The 23,227-nt window shown below is 42.7% G+C and overlaps 1 protein-coding gene across 3 annotated transcripts in view; it reads left to right on the top strand.

The window, feature by feature from the left end:
- The first annotated feature begins 452 nt into the window (after positions 1 to 452).
- NAPEPLD (N-acyl phosphatidylethanolamine phospholipase D) overlaps positions 453 to 23,227 on the top strand; it is a 34,468-nt gene continuing 11,693 nt past the window's right edge. The window contains exons 1-3 of one of the 3 annotated variants that reach the window (XM_084811487.1): positions 539 to 743; positions 1,083 to 1,203; positions 15,250 to 15,550. In XM_084811487.1, coding sequence (XP_084667613.1) covers positions 1,103 to 1,203; positions 15,250 to 15,550 — 402 coding nt within the window. In that variant the 5' untranslated portion in view covers positions 539 to 743; positions 1,083 to 1,102. Of the gene's footprint in view, positions 744 to 1,082; positions 1,204 to 1,539; positions 1,724 to 15,249; positions 15,551 to 23,227 lie in introns of those variants that run through there. The other 2 variants (XM_084811486.1, XM_084811489.1) reach the window with 2 other exon arrangements.

The raw sequence follows: 23,227 nt of genomic DNA on the forward strand, positions 1-23,227 counted from the left end.
CAGCCTTCCTCGACCTGGTGCCTCAACCTGATGTTTTGGACTTCAACCCCCATCAGCACCAGCCGGCACGACCAACGGTCTGGGGAATCATGGGAGTTGTAGGGCTTATTTCTGTCCAAACATGCATTGGATCGCGCCCTAAATGTCTCATCCCGTGCTGGAGGGCATACTTGCCCCAGCTATTTTCAGCAATAGGAGTCGTCCCATGGGTCTTCACCAAGACTGCCAGTAGCTTTTGCGACCTTGGTGGATGGGGTGTCCAGGTAGGGGTGGCGGGGAAGGTTCCTGCTTGAAACCCTCGGGAGCCGCTGCCAGTCAGTGTCGACAATACTGGGCTGGGTGGCCTAATGGTCTCACTCAGTCCAAGGAGTCTTCCTATGTTGAGGGGAAACCCGGCCAGCCATTTCTTCTCAGCAAGAGAGAGGGCGGCAGTGAGCTCTGCGTTCTGGGAAATAGGAAGCGGGGAGGGAGGGAGCGGAATTGCGCTCCCGGCGGATGCGCCCAGCAGGACCGGGAGGCCGGCGTCCCATGGTGAGGCGCAGAGTTCCGTGGCGCCGTCCCCTCGAGCGCTGGCTGGGGCCCGCAGCAGCTTGCAGGTGGGCCGCTCCGAAGGAGCCGCAGCTGCAGTTCAGCGGCGGCGCTCGGAGAGAGCGGCGGTGGCCAGAGCCGGGGAGAGAGAGGAGCAACAGCCCAGCCATGGACGAGGAGGAGGAAGAGGCAGCGCAGCGCCTGTGCCTGGAGAGGTGAGAAGCCAGGCGCTCCTCTGCAGGACATGGCCAGCGCCAGCTCAAAATGGTGCGGCTGGAGAATGAGCGCTTAGGGCTGCGATCCTAGGCGCACTTACTTGTGAGTAAGCCCCACTGAACTAAGTGGGACTTCCTTCTGAGCAGATATGCATAGGATTGCGCTGTAAACGCGCGCGCGCGCGCACGCACTTTAAACTGGGAGGGTAGGATGCGCACCGCTGCGTATCTTCAAGGCGCGGGTTTTACTTCCAGTTACATTGAGGTGGTATAAAAATTGTGTCGGCGTACCTGCTTCCTCTCTTCCTGCTGTGCTTATTCCCCTTGTTTGTTACTCAGCTGCCCTCTATAAGACGTGAATGGAAGAAGTCGATTATTGGCTCTGTAGATCTCATAAGGCTAAACTGACGTTTTCACAAAGTGAAACGAACAACCCGACCCTGTGCATGGTTACTGAGAAGTAAGTCTCGCTGAACACGGTGATACTTTCCTCCCTAAAGTGTGCATTGGATTGAAGCCTTAGGTTGCAATCCTGTACGCAGTGACCAGGGAGCAAGCAAGCCCAGTTGAACGCAATGGGGCTTACACGCGAGTAGATCTGTATAGGATTGTGCTGTTGGCTCTGGGCTTGTGTGCAGAAGTAAGCCTTTTTAGTCTCTGTGGGACGTACCTCTGAGTAAGCAGGCAAGGCACTGGGCTGCAGTCCTAGGCAGGATTTACTAACGCCCCCCTTAGAGTCAGTGAGAGTCATTCCTGAGAAAATATGCATTGGCTCCAAGCTGCACACTTGCCTTCTGATGTGCCACTTGTGATTGTTGATCATGTGAAATAATAATAAGAACGTGGAAGAGAGCCAAATTTAATTTTAAAATAAGTTCTCCAATGTGGCCTGTTTCTACACTGAAAAGTACATTCAAGCCTTTTGCACACTATTTGTGCCACATGTGGATTAATGTGGAGTCAGCTGTGGGAGTGAAACAGTATGTATGTATGTTCTTTTGCACTAAAAATATATTTGAAACATATGTGTGAAAATGTCTGCAGGTGTGTTGCATTTGAATTACAGTCTCAAAAATGAAAAACCCCTTTGCATGGAAATTTGATGCTAGATATGCAAAATTGATTTATGCATCATTTGTGCAAATTGACTACTGCATTGATTAATATCCTTGCCTTAGCAGCATTGTGAATGGAGCTGCTGCCAATGATTTACATGCATCTCCTCATTGTTGCCGCCACCACTTTCCAGACATCTGCCATAGTACAAACCATTGCTGATCTACGGCATGAATCTATGGAATACAATTAAATGGCCAATATTTAAGTGTGGGCTTCTCACTTGCTGTCAATTTAAATTGTATGCTGTTGGGTACATGGTAAATCAGTGTGCCTTGCTCTCTTGACAGTTTGGAAATTAAAACACAGTTTGCAGATGGTTCTTGCATTTTAGAATCAGGTATAAGGATCTTTGTGTTCTGGAAAAATGTTCATGGTGGTTAGCCGTTGTCACTTATAAGCTGTATGTTGATGGGTTTCTGTTTGTATTTAGTGAGGATGAATTAAGAGAGTGCTGTGGCTTTCTGTGAAAGTGAGGTAGTAGCAAGCTCTTTTTACTGCAAATCAGTAATGGATTTCAGAACTGGAACAGAGTTGCTAAAGTCTTTCTCTTTGCTACACAAGGGTTACTTAATTAATTTGAGATTTACCTCATCAGGTCTTGGTTTTCAGGGCCACATTGGGGTTTGCTGTAGTTGTAATATTTTGCGGTCCAGTTTGAAATATCATTGTTCATTTTATAGGTTTTTTTTTTTTTAATGAATGAACAGCCCCTTTGGAGGGAATCTTAGGTGAGCTGCAAAGAAAATAGATGTTGTTCAATTGAGATATTAGCATGCATCGTGTCAGGTCCTTTCTCCCTTTACCCTCTTCATTCCCTGGGGAGTTCTGTCTCATTTTTAGCTTGTGAATAAGATTGGACTGGAGAATGAAAGCCAGGCAGATCAATTCAGTTGCTATAGTTCTAGCCTTCTCCTTCATTGACATGGAAATGTGCTGCAGCAGTCTTCAAAAAGCATGTTATATAATCCTCTCCTCCCAAATTGGTATGCCTTGCAGCACTGATGTCTTATTTAACATGTTACACATAAAAACAAAGTCCTGTAGACAGTATTTGTAGCCGGCATGGTTCTTCTGCAGATTTAACCCCCAAATAAGCCAGAGATGTCTTTATTTTAATAAACTCAGTTTAAAATAAAAATGTTTGCAGAGTCTGGCAATTAGCCCTAGTTTTTAATTTGTCATCTCTGACACACCTGCAGCTTGGTAGCAAACTGTCTTTAAGGTTATTAGTAAACACTGATGTCAAAAGGCAAACTAGTTGTTAAATGTGAGTCTGATTTTTTTGCGTTCTTTGTTTTGTTGTTGTTGTTGTTCAGTCTAGGAGACAAAATGCAAAAGGGTAAGGGTTTTGAGAATTGATTAAAAAAGTAGTTGACATGGTGTGTTTACTCTAGTATTGTTTGCTATTTTGTATATCTGTTTACTTTGTTTTATCCCAGAAATGAGACATTGTACCTCCCTCATGGACAGTTTTCATTAAGGCAGTGTGTCTCAAACGTAATAAAACTATACTCTTTTTTTCTGAAATGTAATGGATCTCCCCACCACACGTGATATCCCTGACTGTCTCCTTCATGTTGTGTTTTTCACCGGCCTATCCCTGCCCCTCCCTCTCCCCTTTCTGCTCTTTGTCCTCCATCCATCTCAAATCCTTGGGCCAATCTGCTATTCCTCATGCCACTGTATTGTAGCTTAAATTAGCTGGGTGCTCAGTTGACAAGGGATTAAGTCCATTTATGTAATCCCAATGGGACTTCAGCCTTGAGCCTTGACTGTTTCTATCACCCTTCCCCAACTTGGTGCCCTCCAGATGTGTTGGACTACAGTCATCCCCAGCCAGCTTCTGTTGCACACCAGGTTGGGGAAGGCGATTTATATGTCTGTTACTGTTGGCATAAGGTTTGTGTAGGTTCCCTCAATACTGGTGTTTCATATTTCTGTACACACACACACACACACAATTTCGAGGGAGAGAGAGTAAAGAGCTATTCAGTACTTCTACAAGCAAGCAAGGTCAAGGAATCCTTTTGATTGGGACAAGATTGCAGCGTTAGGATTGCTTTTAGATTCTAATTGTTCTCCAGAACAACTGTATGTGACCTTTCAAATTGAAGTGGGTGACCAGAAGAATAGTTCTGCCTCTCAGAGGAGTGAAATACTGTAAAAGCCTCCCTAGAACCATCAAGGGAACTACTAGCCTCTTTTTAATTTTGTGCAATACAGGACAGATGGATTGGCCGGCAAGTGCTATGAGCATTTTTCTCTTGGACAGGTTTTACTTTTACATTTTGCTTTTTACTTTGTGGACTACCCAGAGAGCTTGAGCTATTGGGCAGTATATATATTTATTACATTTCTAAATACAATCTTCTGCTAGCCATTATGTCTTCTATTTTCCACTCAGACTAGAGGTTCTTCACTTCACTTTGCAGTGTGCTCAACAGCCTGTTTATTCGGTTATCTGTATTTTGTTTTTAAACTAATTTTTACCAAACAAGCTCACTTGGCATGATTAATCTTGTTTGCTCCTAGTTGTGGAGAGCTATAATTTAGATGATCATAGGCTGTTGTTTGTTGGATGAATCTATTGGGAATTACTGTTTGGATAGAGAAGATCTTCCTTTGCTGTTTGTGATTGGACTAGAAAACTTTGGAGTTCCTTTGAACTGTCAGTACATGTCCTTTGAAAACTTGTGTCTACCTAAAGGAATAAGAACATAAGAAGAACCCTGCTGGTGGAAGATGACACCTGGATTGGAGTGTTTTCATTGACTAGCAGGGATGGGCAACTTGTGGCCCTCCAGTTGTTCTGGCCTACAACTCCCATCAGCCCTAGTCATCATAGACAGTGGTGAGGGATGATGGGCATTGTGGCCCCCCAGATGTTTTGGCATACAAGTTGCTCCAAAGGACAGGAATGTTCCAGGTGCTAGATTGAGCTAGGCACTAGAAAAAGCCTTTAGGTTTGCGGGGACTGTCCATTTACTATCTGTCTGGTTGTTTAATATTATACATATTGCTGCATGAAAGAACGGTTGATTCTTGCTGAATCATCCACTGGAATTTCCATACATTATACTTGGAAGAACAGGATTTGGGGAGCCTTAACCCTTTCCAGCCCTTCATTAATAGTAGCAGCCATTTCCAGAAATCAACTAGTGTTTCACAATAGGGGCTGCTTGACAACTTGTGATTCTTTAATTTGGATCCAGTTTTCTTTTGAATGGGGTTGTATGGATTTCTACAAAGTTCACGGTAGTCTAGTAAATGCTTTTCTGTTGGGGCTTCCCTGGGCAACCAAATCCTTATCTTCACTGATATCACTGAATGCCCCCCATCCTCCAGAGCATCTCTCTGCCACTCCTTTCTCCAAATTGGTCATCCTACCTTTATTCTCTTTCTGCTCTACTTACATTGTGAGTTCCTTACCATATAATTAATTTCCTGGCATTATCTGCACAGTACTGCTGGTGCTTCATACATGAGCTTCATACACGATACAGAAAGTAGTAGTAGTCCATTCCAAAAGAGTTGACTGCAGTGGAGTTAAAAGGTGCCTTGATCTACAGAATTGCATAGTCTCACATGAAATGTACAGGCAATCTTTCATTCTGAATGCCTTAGGCATTCAGGTTTTTTTTAGCACCATTCATAATTTGCTGGCTTCAAAATATCAAAATATTTTCTAATGGGTGCCTAAAGCAATTTCACTGTTGAAAAGCAATAACTGAAGCGGATGAAGACGAGAGTGCAGTGAATGAAGAAGATGGAAAGGAGAGTGCATTATACCTAAATATCAGACATTAAGTAGTTAAAGTTGCCGCATATATTTCCTTTCCAGAGTCTGTTTTATACCTCTTTGCATTCGTTCAAAACAAAAATAAGCAATACATCTTTTGCTTCCAAAGCTGCTCCTGCTAGCCTGAGTTTCAAGGTGACTTGTTTATGCATTAAAAAAGGAGCAGAAGTTGCTGAGTCCTGGCTTTTCAGCCACACTTCCTGGCAGAGCTTTTTCATTTTGGGCCTATTGGGGAAGCAAGAGCAAGACAGGATGCAAACCTGCCCTTCGCCGACTGGCATGATCCCACAATGCTCCTTGTATTATTGCCCCAACACACCCTACTATTTTTTACATTGTAAAGGAGAAAGGAACCTTCTAAAGAGGTAACAAATAACATGCAACCAAAGGATACTTTGCTCCACTGTCATTCACTCAGTAATACATTTCCTCTAAGTTTATTTATTTAAAACTTTTGTATTCTGCCCTATATCAATAAGATCTCAGTATGGATTTGATGGTGTAATGCGTGTGTGATGAACAGTGGTATAATATTATACCACTGTCCTTTGCTCAAGTGTCTCAGTGAAAAGGAAGTTGTACTGTGTTACTAAATTTTATAGCAGCCCAAAGTATTTCCATTTATTTCATATCCTTATTATGTACCTTATCAGTTATATTTATCATTGGTGTAAGAAGAAGCAGGATTGTTGCGGCTGGGTGTAGTCGTCTCACAAATCATCAGGTGGCAGTACTTATTTTAATGAGAGATGCAAAGTATTTCGCTGCTTCTGGAGTGGGCCCAAGCATCTAGGTGAATGGGTTGGCTTACAAACAGCCGGATTCTTTAAAAGATTGTCAAGGTTTAGTTGTTGTTTTAATTGGTGTAGGAACCTCTCCAGACAGGTGAACTGCCAAAAAATGGTTATTGTCAGGTTATCAACACAACAACAACAAATTATCTCTCATGTAGAGGGAATGGGAATTCATTTAACTTGGTTTCAGGGAAGGCCTTGATGGGCTGGTTAAGAACTCTGGCCTGACATAAGTGCAGCTATTTCTCTGAGTTCGTGTGGAATATTATGCTTATGCGGCATTGGACAAAAATAAAGAAATGGGTAACATATCACAGGCTACAAGCTGCACTTAGCCTTGATCAGACAGTGACAAGATGGAACTAGCTTTGAACTATGAAAAGCTTGTGACACCTCGCTCTGTAGAAGTGAGAGGTCTAACGCTGGTATTATCAGCCCACTGCCACCACTTGAGGAATTCTCCTTCCGTTACCCTGTACCTTCAAGAATACCAGGACAACCTATGTTGCTGTTATATCAACTGCCCAGGGCCAACCCTACCATTAGGCAGAGTGAGCTAGTTGCCTCAGGAGGCAGATGCTGGGAGGTGGCAGAAGGGTGGTAGAGGAGACTGCTATGAGCTATGTGGTCTGCCTTGTGTCCCCAAAGCTAGCCTGCTGCCTTCGGGTGTAGTGAAAGATGCTGACCCATTGCCAGTGTTGAATAAAGATTCAACCACCAGTCCAGTCAGCATTTGTGAATGGAATGGGAGTGGGTGCCATCTTGTCCTTCACCTAAGGCAGCAAAATGTCTTGGGCCAGTCCTGAAACTGCCAGTTCCAGTTCACATGGGTATTGACCTCCACTAAGCCACACTGGATAAATGAAAATGTATTTTCTTATTAAGCAGCAATAACAGCAATTCACGTTCTTACAAAGCCAAGTAAAATAAACCAGCACACATAGAGAATTCTAACTCCTTTCCCCCCAATCTCTAGCTTTCAACTGGCCTAACCATCTTCAGAATTCCTTTACTAATACCAAAGAAGCCCTGTAGCCATGTAGTTCTTCCACCAGTACAGGTAATCCCATCAATAAATACAATCTGTGTAACTATAATCAAAATAGTCCCCCATTTTACCAGACCCCTGCGGAGTTGACAGAAGAAGTAAAAGGAAGAAGAGAAAGTGTGCTGCATGAGAGCAGGGGAATGATGTATAGGGGAGTAATGGGGAGACATTGGTAGTAGGGATGTATGGATTGTTTAAGACGTGCTCCGTCTGTGTTTTGCGGATTGTCAGGTGCCTTTTTCTCTGTCATCCGCTCGCAAACTGATTCAAATTGTTTTCGTTATGCAGAAAAATACGCAAATAATTCTGTAAGAGGGTTCACAACAATTAACATAATTTACCTTGGTACATAACACTGAGCATATTGTTCCCCGTTCCATTCAACTTTTCCCCATGTATATTTCCCAGTCTCAACAGAGACTTGTGTATTTTCCTACAAATAAATATGCATAAATTTCAGGAAAGTTTAAAAAAAAAAAGATCCAGAAGGCCATGGACTCCGCACAGCCTGAGGGGGTCACTCCGCAGCGGATTAGTCCATCTTGAATTTCTTCAGCACCCCTAATTGGTACTGGGAGGCCCAGCAGTGTCATGCCTTAGTGTTATAGCCTTTGTCCCATGTTTTAGGTAGAGTTCCACTTTTACCCACATGCTGACGTTTATGCACGTATTGCTGATTCCGTGTAACAAATTGTTAGAGAAAGAGCTGGAGCCCTTGGAGGTAGATGTCCCGAGGGAACAGGCTGCCTCAGAGGATGCCAGGGTTGCCTAAAACAGTCCTGGGCCCTTGAGAGAGAGGGACTGAGATCAGCTTCCTCAAGAGGTGGGTTGCTCAGCTTATGAGGCAGAGACAGATGCTGAGGCATGACTTAGCCCCTGAGCACACCAGCGCCTAAAGATACAGGCTGGGACAGCACCCAGATGAAGGAGTATCTGATTGCAGAAAATTACTCCTCAGGAGTAAAGGCCTCTGCATAAACAAGGCCCTTCTCATGAGTAACAGTTCTGCTGGAATGCCTATAATGACCTGCAGCTGAGCCTGGCGTTGGCTCTGTGACTCAGGCTTATAAGCCTCAGTGTTAAACAAGGAAAGTTGTGGAACAGTGTTTTTGCACCAGCTCTGGGCCTTGCTTGCATTCTCCCTGATTGTCTAGCCCTTTCTCCTCTGGACCCTCTTGTGTTGTATATTGTACTGCCTTATGACTCTGTGTTTGGACTTGCTCTTGCCTGGATATTAGCTCTCTGATTGAACCCTGGTGGTTTAGACCTTGATCTCTTATAGCCCTGCTTGTTGATTGCCTTTTCCTGGATTCTTGCGGTTTAACTGCACCCAGCTGGCCTAGACTTTGGACTGCCTTGTAAACCTGCTGTTGGAATTTACCCCGCCTTGGCCTTGCTTGAAGCAGGACACAAATATAGCACATATTCAAAAAGTTGTACAAATGCATCTATTTTAGCTTTGGGAGGGGGACAAGGTCTTGCACAGTGAGGAGAAAGGGGCATGAAAATAGAGTCAAGCAAGCAAGAAAATAGTATTGAACATCATTAACTCCAGTTGTGTTGAACTAAGGCCTTTGGGTTTTGAAGAAAGATTCCCTGGTCAACAAGGCTACAGGACAGGTTTGCCTGTTTTATCATCAAAACCTTGTCCTGAGTTGACTGGAAAGGTTCATATTTTGCTTTCACTCAAAGATCAGAGACTAGCTATACCTTGGCTGAAGGTGTAAAATTACGTTGAAGGCAGCCATGTTGTGACTGGGATTTAGTGAATAGTTGTATTGTATGATAGCCTTGAGGGCAAATGCATGATAGTGTAGCCTTGTAGGCCAATGTATTATTATACTTGTATTCAATACAGTTGAGCTGTACATTTTGCCTTTTGTGGTCTGGATTTCCGTTCCTAAATACATGGTCTGTTTAACCCTTTGAAAACCTTTAACACTGACCAGTGTCAGTGTATACGTAGAGAGATCAAATACCATTATATTTACAGAATATATAGAACACTGAGATGCATAGACCTTAAGGGTGCAATCCTATGCATGTTTAGACAGAGAAAAGGCCTACAACTCCCAGCATGCTCCAGCCAGCATAGGTTGGCTGGGGCATGCTGGGAGTTGTAGGCCTTTTCTCTGTCTAAATATGCATAGGATTGCGCCTTGAGTTGTTGAATGTGCATAAACATTTAGAAATTGTAAGACTGTGAACATAGCCCCCTCTTTTTCATAGCTTTTCCTATTCTTGTATGCTGTTGTCACCATGTGGTGAAATAGACAAGTCTCTTAAATGGTGGTATATACTCCTGTGTGTGTATCTGCTACATATGCAAAAGTGATGCACAGGTAGGTAGTTGAAGTGGTCACAGAGTTCCTTAAATTGCATGTTCCATTCCCATCGTCCTTTAAGGAGTCATAAAAGCAGGTTCTTCTCCATGAGTTCCAGCATTTCCAGTTCAAACTGCTGCAGTGGCAGATCTGGGTTATGTGGGGCACTAGGCAAAAGTATAAACAGGTCTATTTTCTTGGATGAAAATAGGAGATGCACACGAAGTCCGACTTTCTCACACATATGTTCCTTCCATGCTTCTCTATAGGCATATTGGCAAGCTGTTTCTTTCCTATTCTGGGGTTTTAAAACCTATTTTTAAAAGCTTTATTTGCTAAATAGCAACTATGGGGTTCTGAGGCAGCCATCTGTGTCTGAGACTGACATAGGTGTCTAAGCATCTAAAACAGGGGATGGGCCACATGCAGACACCTAGTGCAGCTCCTGCCACCTCTGAAATTCAGGGGGGGCCCCCCCGCAACTAAAATAAATAAATAATTGCAAACGAAATGTTGTCCAGAACTGCTACAGAGCACAAAGACTCAAAATTAGCTTGTTTGCAAGCTAATGTTGATCCTTTGGGAGTTTCATAGCTGCTATGCAGCCCCCAGAGGGTCAAAACTAACTTGAAAACAAGCTAATATGACCCTTTTCATGCTCTGTTGCAGCTCTGAGTATCTTTTTTTGTTTTGTCCCCCCGCCCATTTTTGGCACCCGGGGGTGTGCAGCCTGCCAGGGTGGGGGTGGGGGCAAAAATGAATGGCATGAATTGTAGTGTATTGGTTGCACATAGAGGAATGCTTAAAAGAATGCACAATTGTTAGGAGCCAAACAGAGTAAATAGCTGGAAGATGCCATTATAGCAATAAGAACGCTTAAAATAATGTTCCACATTTTAGATGTGCAAATGTTGGTGGTAGTTATGGCGTGAAGCTACTCTTCCATGTCTAGTTTCCTCTCCCTGTTACAAGCTTTCTTGGTCAGGCAGCTTGTCTCCATGTCCTCCCCCCGCCGCATGTCCTTCTCGTGTTCTAATCATACAAACCAGAAGCCTCATTTTGAGATAAGACTTGCCAGAAGTGGGCAAAGTATCTCTCCTTTAATTATCACCTGCCTCCTAGCAAGGAGAAAATGAGCTTTTTTGTGTACTTGATTAGCAAGTCATGGGGGGGGATGACGCCTAATGAGGCTAAACCTGATAAAAGGAGTATAGAGTTCTTGTCCTTTTTTTTGTTGGAGTCCTTCATCATTTTTATGTGCGGTCTCTCCGAATCTCGGTACCTCTTCCTGTCAGGGGAGAGGAGGAGAGTGTTGTATTCTCCAGTATTCTCTATGTGGGAATAGCTTGCTACTTTGAATAAAGCACAGGCTAGATAGATTTGTGGTGCAGTTTTATTTTGTTTTCCTTAAGTATCTTTTGCTTCCCTTTAATGTCTCTGGATGTTTCTCTTTTAATAAACTTTTTTTTCTACTTTGGACTGGAGGTGTGTAGTGTGGGTTACTGACCAAGATCCAAGAGTTTCTCTCACTATGTGGCCTAACCACTCAGTAACACCAGTCTAGGTATCTGGACCTGGGTCTTGGGGAGGGAGGGAACGTGCGCTTAGATGAGTGCAGCTGGATGCTCCTTCAACCCTCAGGCGAGTATATCTGGGATCTTCCCAGCTCAGAGCTATTGGAAGAGTCAGTTAGCATTGTTTAGTTTAAACTGAGCAGTTAACAGGTGCGTGCTCCATTACCATATTAGTAACAGTTGAGAGAAGTATATATATTTGTTTGGGGCAGGGTATTGATTTGAACCCTTAAATGTCTGTGCAAAGCTGTAGAATAAAAGTGGACATGAGAGTCACATGTCGCTGTACACCTCTCACTCTAGTTGCCACCTGCTCATGACATCACAATTTCACTTCCCAGCAAAAGGCTGCCCATAGAGCAGCAGGGAATGTGAGGATGAGGCGGGGGGAAGCATCATTATATAAAGCCAAAATGATAAAGTCTGTGCGTTTCTCATTTATAACAGTAGTGCTCAGCTTCTTCTATTCCTACGTAAAATCTCAGCAATAATTTTGCAACATAGCTCTAGATCTAATGGCAAAATGATAATGAATGATGACAGTTCCAATTGCTCATGCAAGCTGGTAAGTATTGTGTGAAGAGAAGCTTTTCTGTTTGTTAACCGCCTCCTAATCTTTAGATGGTTGCCCTGCTTCAGGTGAGGCCAAGTCAGGGCAAATTCCAAGAGCAGGTTTACAAGGCAGTCCGAGGCATAGTGCTAGAATCCAGATAAGGGCAATCAACAAGCAGTCCAAGGTCTAAACCAGTAGGATTCAAGCAGAGAGCTAATATCCAGGCAAGAGCAAATCCAAACTCGGCGTCATAAAGCAGTCCAGTGTCCAACACAAGGCGGTCCAGAGGAGTAAGGACTACAGAACCAAGGAGAATGCAAGCAAGGCCCAGAGCTGGTACAAAGCCACTGTTCCAGCACTGCTCTCTGCTTAAGACAGAGGCATATAAGCCTGAGCTCCTAGAGCCCCACCCAAGGCTCAGCTACAGGTCATTACAGGCATTCTGGCAGAATTCTTATTCACGAGGAAGGCCTTGCTCATGAGGTGGCCTCTATTCCTGAGGTGTCATCTTCTGCAAGCATACTCTCCTTCGCCTGGCTTCTATCCTAGCCTATATCGTTAGGTGCTGGTGTTCGCGGGCTAGGTGGCACCTCAGCATCCCCACCTTAGAAGCTGAGCTCTCTGTCTTTTGAGGAAGTGGATCTGAACTCATCCCCACCCCCCACCCCAAGTGCCCAGGACTGCTTTGGGCAGCCCTGGGGACCTCTGAAGCAACCTCTTCCCTGGGAACGTCTGGTTCTGAGGGCTCTAGATTGTTCTCTGATGAGTAACCCCCAGGGGAATTATGACAATGGTGCTCAAAGTGACGGTGCAGAGTTTCTTAAAGCAATTAAAGAAATACACTTTACTTACATTGATGTCAAAGCCCAAACATCCATTGATTAATAGATCTGGGCTCCACCTGTTGTAGTGGACTCAATTGCTAATTATCTGGGACATGATTGTGTTCAAACTTGCCCAGTACTGAAAGGCTTTTCTAGATATTCCAGTTAAAGTTTTGTTTGTCTTCACCTGGAGTGCCTGGTCTCCATCTCCAAAACAGTGTGATCACTATATGTAGGAGTGATTCTTGGCAGTGATGGAACCTTGAAAGCATAGGTTTGATATGTAGCTTGTATATTAAGACTGAAAGTGTCCTTAAACGGTTTGGAACCAAGTTACTTGAAGGACCGCCTTCACCCATATCAGCCTGCCCGCACTTTAAGATCAGAAAGAGAGGCCCTTCTGATTTGCCCACCCGTGAGAGAAGTCAGGTGCGTGACTACACGTGAGAGGGCCTTCTTTGCAGTGGCCCCACACCTTTGGAACAAGCTGCCATTGGAGGTCTGCCATGCTCCATCATTGCAGACTTTGAAGAAGGCCTTGAAAACATATTATTTTACTTTGTCCTTCTCTTGATATGACTGCTATTGTTGCTGGTACTGCAGTTAAAATTGTTGCTGGTTTTATTGTTGGCTTTTGTTGTTTTTATTTTTATGTTTTTATCACTTTTAATATTTTAACTGTTTTTATGTATTTTATTGTTGTTAGCTGCCTTGGGAGAGCTTGGCCCTGAAAGGCAGCCAAAAAATATTTTAAATAAATAAATATATAAAGTGCTAGGCAATACCACAAAGGCCTGTAGCCAAAATTTAGCTAGTACGTTTGGCTGAAATTCAGACATTTCACTACCTGTTTGGCCACCCTTGATTCCTTTGCTCCCACAGTCTTTGCATCTTCCTGCTCTCAGTCTACCAAGAGCACATCACATTGGCTCTCCTACCTAGGCAGTGTGTGAGGTTTTCCCGCTTTCTTTTTAACCCTACCTTTCTTCAGGTCTGTACCCTCCCTTTCAACCCTATTTTCTTGAGTCACTGTCCACTCCACCTGTATTTCTTCCAAATCCATTTTTCTCAGCCCACTCTGTTCTCCTTTCTTCAGCCATCCGGGTTTTTCCCAATATCGGTATTTAGAAATGAGCCACTGATCCTATGAGTGGTTTCCCATCAAAACCATTTTATTTATTTATTTGCATTGGAAAAATTATGAATGGGCCCTCTGGCAGTCTGCTGGATGGAGTCTTTGGCCCCCCAACCCATTTGAGTTCAACGCCTTTGTTGTCGTGTATCCCTCAGTGTAAAATATGCAGCTGTTTCTTTTCTATATATACTGATCATTAATTGTTGCAACTATACAGAGCTTTTGGGACCTGGTGCACCCTTTCAGGTCTTAGTAACTGGATTAGCAATCAAGCCAGCGTTTCTTGTGATATTAATAGGGGCCCAAAGAGTTCATTTTAATCAAATGTTTCTGACAGAAGTTCACAGAGTGCAGCAGGAAAACACTTGCTTACTAATCCCCACATGTACAAAGTCTACTAATCTAGGATGTTTAAGTTTGGGTTTTTAAATCTAAACTCTGAAATGTAAAAAGCAAGTGTAAATTATATGACAGTGGATGGGCATAAGGGTGGGTCTGAGGTTCTTTCCAAATCCTAAATATTATTCTTGATAAATATTATCAAGATGCTTCTTATAGATGCCGGATAGCATTGTAGCTTATGAACCTTTCCCCTTCCTAAAGTGCGAGGGAGAGTACTAGTTTAAAGAACCACGCTGGTGGGAGGACTGGCTTCAGAGACCATAGCTCTTTTGAAACTATTTCCTCCTTCTCATCCATGATCTCTTCCCCCACTTCCCACCACTATCGGTCCCCACTTATTGTTGCAGTTAAAACCGCACAGGATTGCCAGATATGAAGATATTTTCTGGCTATTGGAGCAAGGATGAACTTGCAAAATCAAATTGCACAGATCGTGAATTTAAGGACTGGTAGATTGGTATTCTTCCTGAGATCAGATTAACCCCTCCTGGCATGCAACAATCCAAGAGGTTGATGGTAAACATTGCAAAGAGCAAGATTCTGTCTAAATATATCCTCCCATCTGCTTGCTAACACATTCACTTGAAGCCTTTTTGTACCGAGAAATGGAGGAGGACCGCACTGGTTTATGTTGGAGACCAGGGATGCTTCCAGACGAGGCTTTTATGGTGCCATCACCCTGCCTCGTTCATGGAAGTTTACAGGGAGTCTAGATGATGCCATCTTTTACCCATGACCCACCTGTGTTTTCTTACAGCTTTTCCTGTCTTTTCCTTCAAAGCAGAAAATACCTTAAGAAGAAACAGACAGAACCGCTGCACAGTGCCTCCTGATTGCTACTGTCAAGAGCCCTCCATCTTGAAGCACCCATAGCTTTGCTTTTTTTGGTATATTTCAGTTAAAAGAAAATTAACTTTTCTTTATCCTCTTCTAGTTCTTCACCAAAAGATATTGATGACGAGCATCCTTTGCCTGCTTGCAATCAGAATCCCACAAAAGAAGTAAGAAGACGGCAAAATTCAAGTCAAGGTTCCCGAGGTAGCGATTCCTCCAGAACATCCAGAAAAAGCTTCAGACTAGATTATAGGTTGGAGGAGGATGTAACAAAATCCAAGAGAGGTAAAGATGGGAGGTTTGTCAACCCGTGGCCAACATGGAAATCACCATCTGTGCCAAATTTTTTAAAGTGGACTTTTATGGAAAAGGACAACAGCAAGGTCCCATCTTCAAAGCAGGTAAATATTGAATACAACTATTGAATACATCTGGTCATGCTAGAAGCATCCCAAGGACCCTTCACACATCACATTTTTTTAGGTGTAAAGATGGCTGAAACACACACTTAAAAATAGTAAGGGTGAATGTGACAAGTCCTGTATCATCACAGGAACAGTCACAAAGATGAGACAAAGATTTGCTGCAGTTGAATGTAGACTTAGTGTAATATAATGTGTGAAACTGTTCTAAATGCTGTTTTCAAGAGCAGTTGATTTTTTAAATTTGTGAGACCCCAAGGCTTGCTGCTTGCAGAAGATCTTGTGGATCTACAAATGCATTTGTGAATACAGTTGGCCCTCAGATTAGCCCTGGGCCATAGGTATACTTTAGTACAGATAAAATGTACAGCTATAAACATTAAAGAGGTTAAACAGACTACCTGACCTAAGTGCGTAGGACACCGCTTTATCCCGAGTCAGACCATCGGCTGATCTAACCCAATATTGCCAATACTGATTGGCAGCAGCTCTCCAGACATTTTTTTCTTTTAAACATGCATGGAAGCAGCAGGTAAGAAAGGGTTCGTCCTCCACCTTTGTGTGTTTTAAAATGAAATTTTAAATACGTGTATGTATTTGAAATATGTGTATTCTATAATTGATGCAAAGTGCATATATCTGATAAATTTGAATGTGCATATATTTGATAAATAAATAAATATGGTGTTATTTATACCCAAATACAAAGTAACTTGAGCGAATTGGTCCTGAGAACAGAGTTGTAAGCAATACTTGGGCATCTGCAGTAGGGTCCTGATGCACCGTGTACCCTCCCAGTAAATTACACCACTGTTTATGTTGCAAACAGATTTAAGGATCCAGATTAGCCCAGGACCTCTTCGGAGTGAGAGCATCCTTGGTGGTTGCCTGGAAATGCCCAAAGTGTGTGTGTGTGTAATTCAGAATTAAGGCAATTCCTGAATCTCTCTTAAGGTACAGTTTAGACCAGCCTTCCCCAATCTGGTGACCTCCAGATGGGTTGGACTACAACTCCCATAATCCTCCCTATCTGTCTGGATTCTTCAGCATAGGGCAGGCTAGACCTCTTAAAGAAACAACTAGCATGTAATCTTATGTACTGTGTCCAGTTCTGTGTACCACATTTTAAGAAGAATGTAGACAAATTGGAATAGGTTCAGAGGAAAACAGTGAAAATGGCAAGCAGTATAGAAAACAAGTTCTGTGAGGAAAAGTTGAAGAAACTGTATATGTTTAACCTAGAGAAGGAAAGATTTGAGAGGGGATGTGGTAGCACTCTTCAAATATCTGAAGTTACAAAGCTGAGGGCAAAAGCTTGTTCTCTGCTGTGCCAGAGGGCAGGACTTGATCTAATGAGTTTTAGTTACAGGAGGGTAGATCTCAGCTGAACACTAAGAGAAACCTATTAGTGGTGAAAGCCGTTTGATGATGGAACTAATTCCCTAGGGGTGGATGGACTCTCCCTTGTTGGAGGTCTTCAAGCAGAAGTTGGAGAGCTATCTGTTAGAGATATTCTAGCTCTAGGTTTCGGCTAGATGGCCTACAAAATGCTTTCCGACTGTCATTCTTGCCACAAGGGTGCACATGAGGAAACATATACATCTGAATTGGAAGAGACTACAGAGTTGGTTGAGGAAAGTAGGAATTAAAATGCTATCCACAGAAACAACCCATAACAGAGCTTGAGGTATCTATATCATACCTGGTATGATACCTGGAATGAGTTGAGGAACCGAACCCCCCTCTCCCTCTACCCCATTCATCATGTGTTGCCTTTTTAACACAAGCATCACATTTACCATTCTACTTGGCATATGACATAAATTCTTCTCTGCATTAATAAGATTGGGGCTTGTGTTCCATCAGCCTGAAGGCATTTTTATGCAGCCTGCGGTCTTAGGTAGGATAAAGTGAATCCTCTCTCTTAAAATTCCACTCTTCATGAATACAAAGAAAATCCTGAAAGCAGGATAGAAACATGAATCTAACTTTTGATTCTGTTTATTTCTATGGAAGATATGTACTCCACCTTTCAATCAAATGATTCTCAAGGTGGCTTACAAACAGCAGGCAACAATACAGAATTCATATGCACAGACACACCCTAACAGTCCTTAAGCCCCTGGCCAAGAAATGGGGCCAGAACTTGCTTCCGTTCAGTTCTGCAGTCCCAGGGCCACTGACATCTTGAGCAGAGTGATCTTTCTAGTGAGAGCAGAGGGGAAGCAAAGTCCCTGCCGCTGCTCCTTCTCTGGTCAGTGGATGGGGCTAGGCTGATCTTCTCGTTGCCTTCCTGGGAGGCAGGGGTGGAAACTCCCAGTGGTCCTTGATCTCCTCCCCTAGCTGGTGGCAGAGGCCAGAATGTGCCTCCCATCAGCTCTGCAGTCCCAAGCCAACTCTTTCGCTATCAGTATTGGGTCTTGTGGTAACTCACACTAGACAGGAATGATGTAGATTCCTATGATGCTAAGAATGGTTTCCTATATTTGACCATTTGTGTGAATTTTAAGGGGATTAACTGTGGTCTAGTACACTGGGTATTTGTTTAAGCGTTGCGGCTTGCAAGCTGGAACATTCCAACAGCCGTGTCTGCTTTAGCATGCTGCATGTAGGCCACTACATTCCATATTGCCCCTTCAGAAGATGGCCAGGGTCTAATTCTGCTGTTGATCATTGCAGTCGGAAATAGGTTTTGGAGGACATATTCATGCTTAAGGGGGATTATTGTCCCCTTCATTGTGTGTTTTTAAAGGGTCCGCTTATTGTCTATAAATCTTGAAACTGGTGTCTTCCTTTTGGAAGCTGATTTCATGCCCACCTGTAGTTCATTTTGGTTGATATGGGGTGCCTTTGCATATGGGTGTTTGGATGAGAAGAACATTTGAGTGTAAGCATCTGGACTATCTCAGCTGAGTGTTAGGATGGTTTGTTCTGAAGTGGTTTTCCTTTTATTTTGTGGTGTTAAAGCCTTACTCCCATTGCATAAAATTGGCTACTTACATTGGTATGTGCTTGGGTTGGTGTTGTGATCACCAGCATACTGTGCAACTACCAGTATGCATAGCTGACCTGTTATACCAATTTCAGATTTTTATGAATTAGAGAAGTACCTATCAATATGATGGGCTGCATTCACTTTCTCCATAAAAGTGTGTTCCTTCTGTTGGCTGCTTTTGGATAAAACAAGAGGGCTGTGCCCAGGGGCATATTTGAGATTTTTTGTGGGGTGGAGGGAGAAGCCCCCACCCCATACATGGTAATGGCAAAAAAAGAGGGCCATAATTTCCCCCGCCGTAACATTTTTCTTGACTGTGCTCCCCTAAAATTCTCACATGGAAGTGAACATGAGATGTACTGCCCTACTGACAGGTGAGGAGGGATAAAAGACATGAAGAGCCCTGTGAAGAATGGAACATGGATCTTTGTGCACAGGGATCCATTGGCTTCTTCCTCCAGGATCCTTGTCATGCTATCTTAAGAGAAGAGGGTGGCCCCATACTGGGAGCCCAGCATGACCAGAAAAAAAACACAGCATATTTAAATTAAATGTTTGATTTTTCTGGAGCCTTTGACAGTTTAAGGATACATTCTGAGCATTTTGCCAACAGCTGCATTGCTCCACTAAGTGACGTCGGATTAGAGAGCTTCAGCTATTGGGTGGTATAGAAATGTAATAAAGTAGTAAGTTCCAAAATCTTAAGCCAATTCATTAATCCTGCTGAAGGCAGCCGTGTTTCTCCTAAATTAAAACTGATTTTTCACATCAAGGATTGTTAGCCTAGATAGATTTAATAGCTCACACTGTTCCCATAGGCAGCTGTATCCATGGCCAATTTGTTATTGGTGCCACCTTTGAAACATCTGTCATGGCCTTTGCACTCTAGGTGTTTTGAGTCCAGTTACGCTGGCATATTTCTTCCAGTGTGCCAATACTAAAATAGAATAAGTTTAATTGCCTGGGTTTCTGTTTAAAGAATTTATAGTGGAACATACTTTAATGTGGACTTGTACATTGCTTTCAAGACTTTCTGATTTAATTAATGCTGCCTGATTACTTGGGAAAGGGTATACTTCTTGCTTGAGGTTCAGCATCTAGAGGGAAGAGCTCTTTGAACATTCCATGAAACGAAGTTATGGAGAAAAAGTTGTCATAATCAGAGTGCAGAATGTCTGTGTATATGTTTTTAAGAGCTTGAATATGCTTCTGAATCCCTTAGGTTTATTGTGCTATTGAAATAAAATATTTTTTTCTTCTTAGGAAAGGTTTGGTGTGCCTTCCTGAATTATTAAATCTGTTCCGCATTTTAACAAAATGAAGACAGTTTGGAGAGCAAATCATATTAAACAGGATATGCAATTTGGCCCTGGTGAATACCTAAGGTTCACATTTGTTTCATTATTCATATTTCATAATTTTGTTTCATTCTGCTCTGAGGTTTTTAATCTGAAATTGGAAAATGGACATATTACTCTTCCACAGTAGCCATCTGTGGGGATAAAGCAGCCTAAATTTAAAAGATAATAAATGCAACCTTTCCTATCTTTCTGTTGAAAATAGTGGTTGCCTGAATGATTCTTGCATTTTAATTTCATCCAAGACTTTTCAGTTAATTTCTGCAGCTGTATTTTTTTAAAGCACTGAGGTGGAATTTATGTTTGTGGAAATTAATTCACATTAGGTCTGGATTGGAAAGTGAAGAAGAAAATATATAAAAAGTTGGTGAAGTGTGTGTATGTGAATCAGCTAACATGATTAGTGGTTTGAATAAGCTTCTCTGTGAGAGGATGTTGTGACTGATCTCATAATAACCAAACTGGGATCTTATGGAGGAAAAGGCAAAACAATACTCTTATTGATATACTTTTCAAATAAACTTACTTCTACTGTTGTGGCACTGTACATGAGTAGGTCAAGTTTTAAATTCCTCCCCCCGCTTCCAGTCACCCCTCCAATTCACACCCCTGCATGGGGGTTACATTTATTTATATATTTTTAAAACCCTCTATTGGTGCCAGTGGAGGATTTTTCTTTTTTTAGCCCCCATGCGGGGGGGGGGGGGAGTGTCCAGGTGGGAAAGGTTAAACCTTCAGTAGCCACATATGGTGGTCGTCATCCAGATTGGGGCCCTGTGCGCTTACACTGAGGTAAAAAAAGTGAGGATCAGCTGCACTCTACATATTTAATGTTACCTGTAGTTTCATATGCTGCATGTACTGCTGGGGTGGATTTTCTTACTTAACTACCAATGTATCCTTGTTGACCTCAGAGTATACCAATTTTGCGCACCCTGGTTCTCAAGAGTATGAACTTGATTACTGGCGTTAAGATCACATATGGTTTAAAACGATGGCCTTGTAGGCCATCCCTACTATTCTATTCTATGAAAACCTTTAGGGTGCCTAGTGTTATCCAGTTGGCCTCCTTCATTAATGAACGGTTTGCTGTTCCCTGCATGGTGGGACACCACATCACCATGGGTGCTTTCTTAGTGGTATTGCACAAAGATATATAAGTTATTCTGATAACGGTATGTGCGATAGGATGTCCCATTGAACCCTCATTGTTCACTTGGTCAGATGTTCTACTTTTAATACCTCATGTTATTATCTTTAAATATGTTGATGGCTTCTTGGTGTGTGCCTTAATACAAAAAGAAGAAGAAGAAAGGACAGTAATAAAATACAAGATAGAAATTGCCACATAAACATTGCTGGTGCAACCTTTAAGGTCCTAAAGTTTGTTGCATTGAAATGGCAAAACATTGTTCACTGTGCTCCTATTCAGAGAGCAGAAATGTCATTCCAACTGTTTATTAAGTACACACAAAATACTGGTGAGTCATGTTTGAGGCATTGGTACTGGCTCTATGTGTTTATCAATTAGGATCCTCCCAAATTTATCATCAGTAGTTTCATATGACTGATTGGTTCAACAAATAATATATGCATACAAGAATTCCAGTGGATTCCTTTGTATTATGCAGCATATATAACCAGTAATAATGAATGTATTCTGAAAAATGAATTTCATACTGAAAATGAGCTAAAAATAAAACGTTCTTTTGAATGTAGAGGTGGTCTTCTAATTCAGGAAAGACTGCCCAAAACAAAATAATTGTATGGCAATTTACACATAATACATACAGACACACAACACAGCCCTCTGACAACATTCATATGAAACACACAACAAATAATATTGTTAGCTGCAGCTTGTTTTTTCATTTGCTGAAATCTTTGTTGTTTTTTCCCCGATAAATTTTGGTTCTTCTCTGTTTTTCCCCCACTTCAGTAACTGCTTAGTATAGTCTTCCTTGAGAACCTAGAATCATCCATTTCTGCTTGCTTGTCTCTAAGAAAAGAATTGAGAAGCTACAGACAGAATGAGACCTCTCCTGGCGATCATTTTCCCTAGCAATCACTTCTGTTGCTGGGGAAATGACACATTCGTAGACTGATGGTAACGATCCATTGCTCTAAAACCCAAAATACAATCGTCTACCTCAGTTGGGAGAACAGCCCCCTGTATTTCCTTAATGGGACCTCCTGTCAGGATTGATTCTGAGCGTATGGAGATAGTTAGCAGTTCAGATTCAGAAGGGGAGCAGCAAGAACCAGGGGAGGGATCTTCCCCAGCCAGTTCAGATATGGTTAGGCGTGCTTCTCAGGATGCTAGCACCCAGATGGCTGGGCCTGAAGCCCTCCCCCCCCCCCCGTGAGAATCCAGGAGGAGGAGGAGAGCACGGGGCGTGACCTGAGGGATGCTAGACTGTGGTGCAGAGCGAAGCGGGAAAAGTTAGAGGTGGAGCTCCGATGGTTGACCCGGTTGACAATGCGTGAGGGTCGACATAGAGCATCACTGGATAGGAGGGGTTTCCCTCTTTAAGTTATTCTAGCCAGCAAGTCCCTGTTCAAACTGCCAGCAATATCATAGTCCCCATTTGGATTCCCTGCTGTTATTCCTTTGTAGCCTGAGAGTCTTCGGGGATTTGCATCTGTAATGAACCTGTTGATAGTGAATTAAAGAGGTGAGACTGAAGCCTCTCTTCTTGTGTGTGTGCATGAGGAAGATGGGGGCCAAGGGAACATGACACCTACCAAGACTAAGAGTTCCAGGATCCTGCGCATTTCTCTCCTAGTGGCACCCACCCTTCTTGGCTTTAAATCCCCTTTAGCACACACACTCAACACCTGTTTCTTCACCTCTTCTGTGCCCATATTTTCCATATCCACCATGCCTCCAAATTTAACTACCTGAAGTACCTTCATATGGCTCGTTTTTAATCATCCCTGTCATCTCTTTTCAAAACCTCTATACCACATAAAGTGTCCAGTTCGAATTTAACATCTTTCAATTTAATTCTTAACCCTTTCATAATATTTTTGCAGTGAGTGCAGTCATGGGAGTTTTGCCCTATTTCCAGAATCACAACTTTCTGCAATGCATCCCTTTCTTCTTGTATCTCCTTCAGTTGCTTTTCTGTCTTCTCCTTCTCTCCTATCCTTTCCTCTATGCTTATATTTGGGTCTTGTCCTGATCCAGGGCAGCCATTAATGAGGTCACCATGCCATCAGCATAGATTTTTTCCTTGTTTTTCCTTATCCAAGCTATCTCTTCCTTGTTCTGATTCTTCCTTAAGCTTTAGTTGATTGACA

This window comes from Heloderma suspectum, chromosome 7, assembly GCF_057233095.1.
Source record: "Heloderma suspectum isolate Gila_16-S chromosome 7, 16-S_ref, whole genome shotgun sequence".
In the NCBI taxonomy this organism is placed as follows: Eukaryota; Metazoa; Chordata; class Lepidosauria; order Squamata; family Helodermatidae; genus Heloderma; species Heloderma suspectum.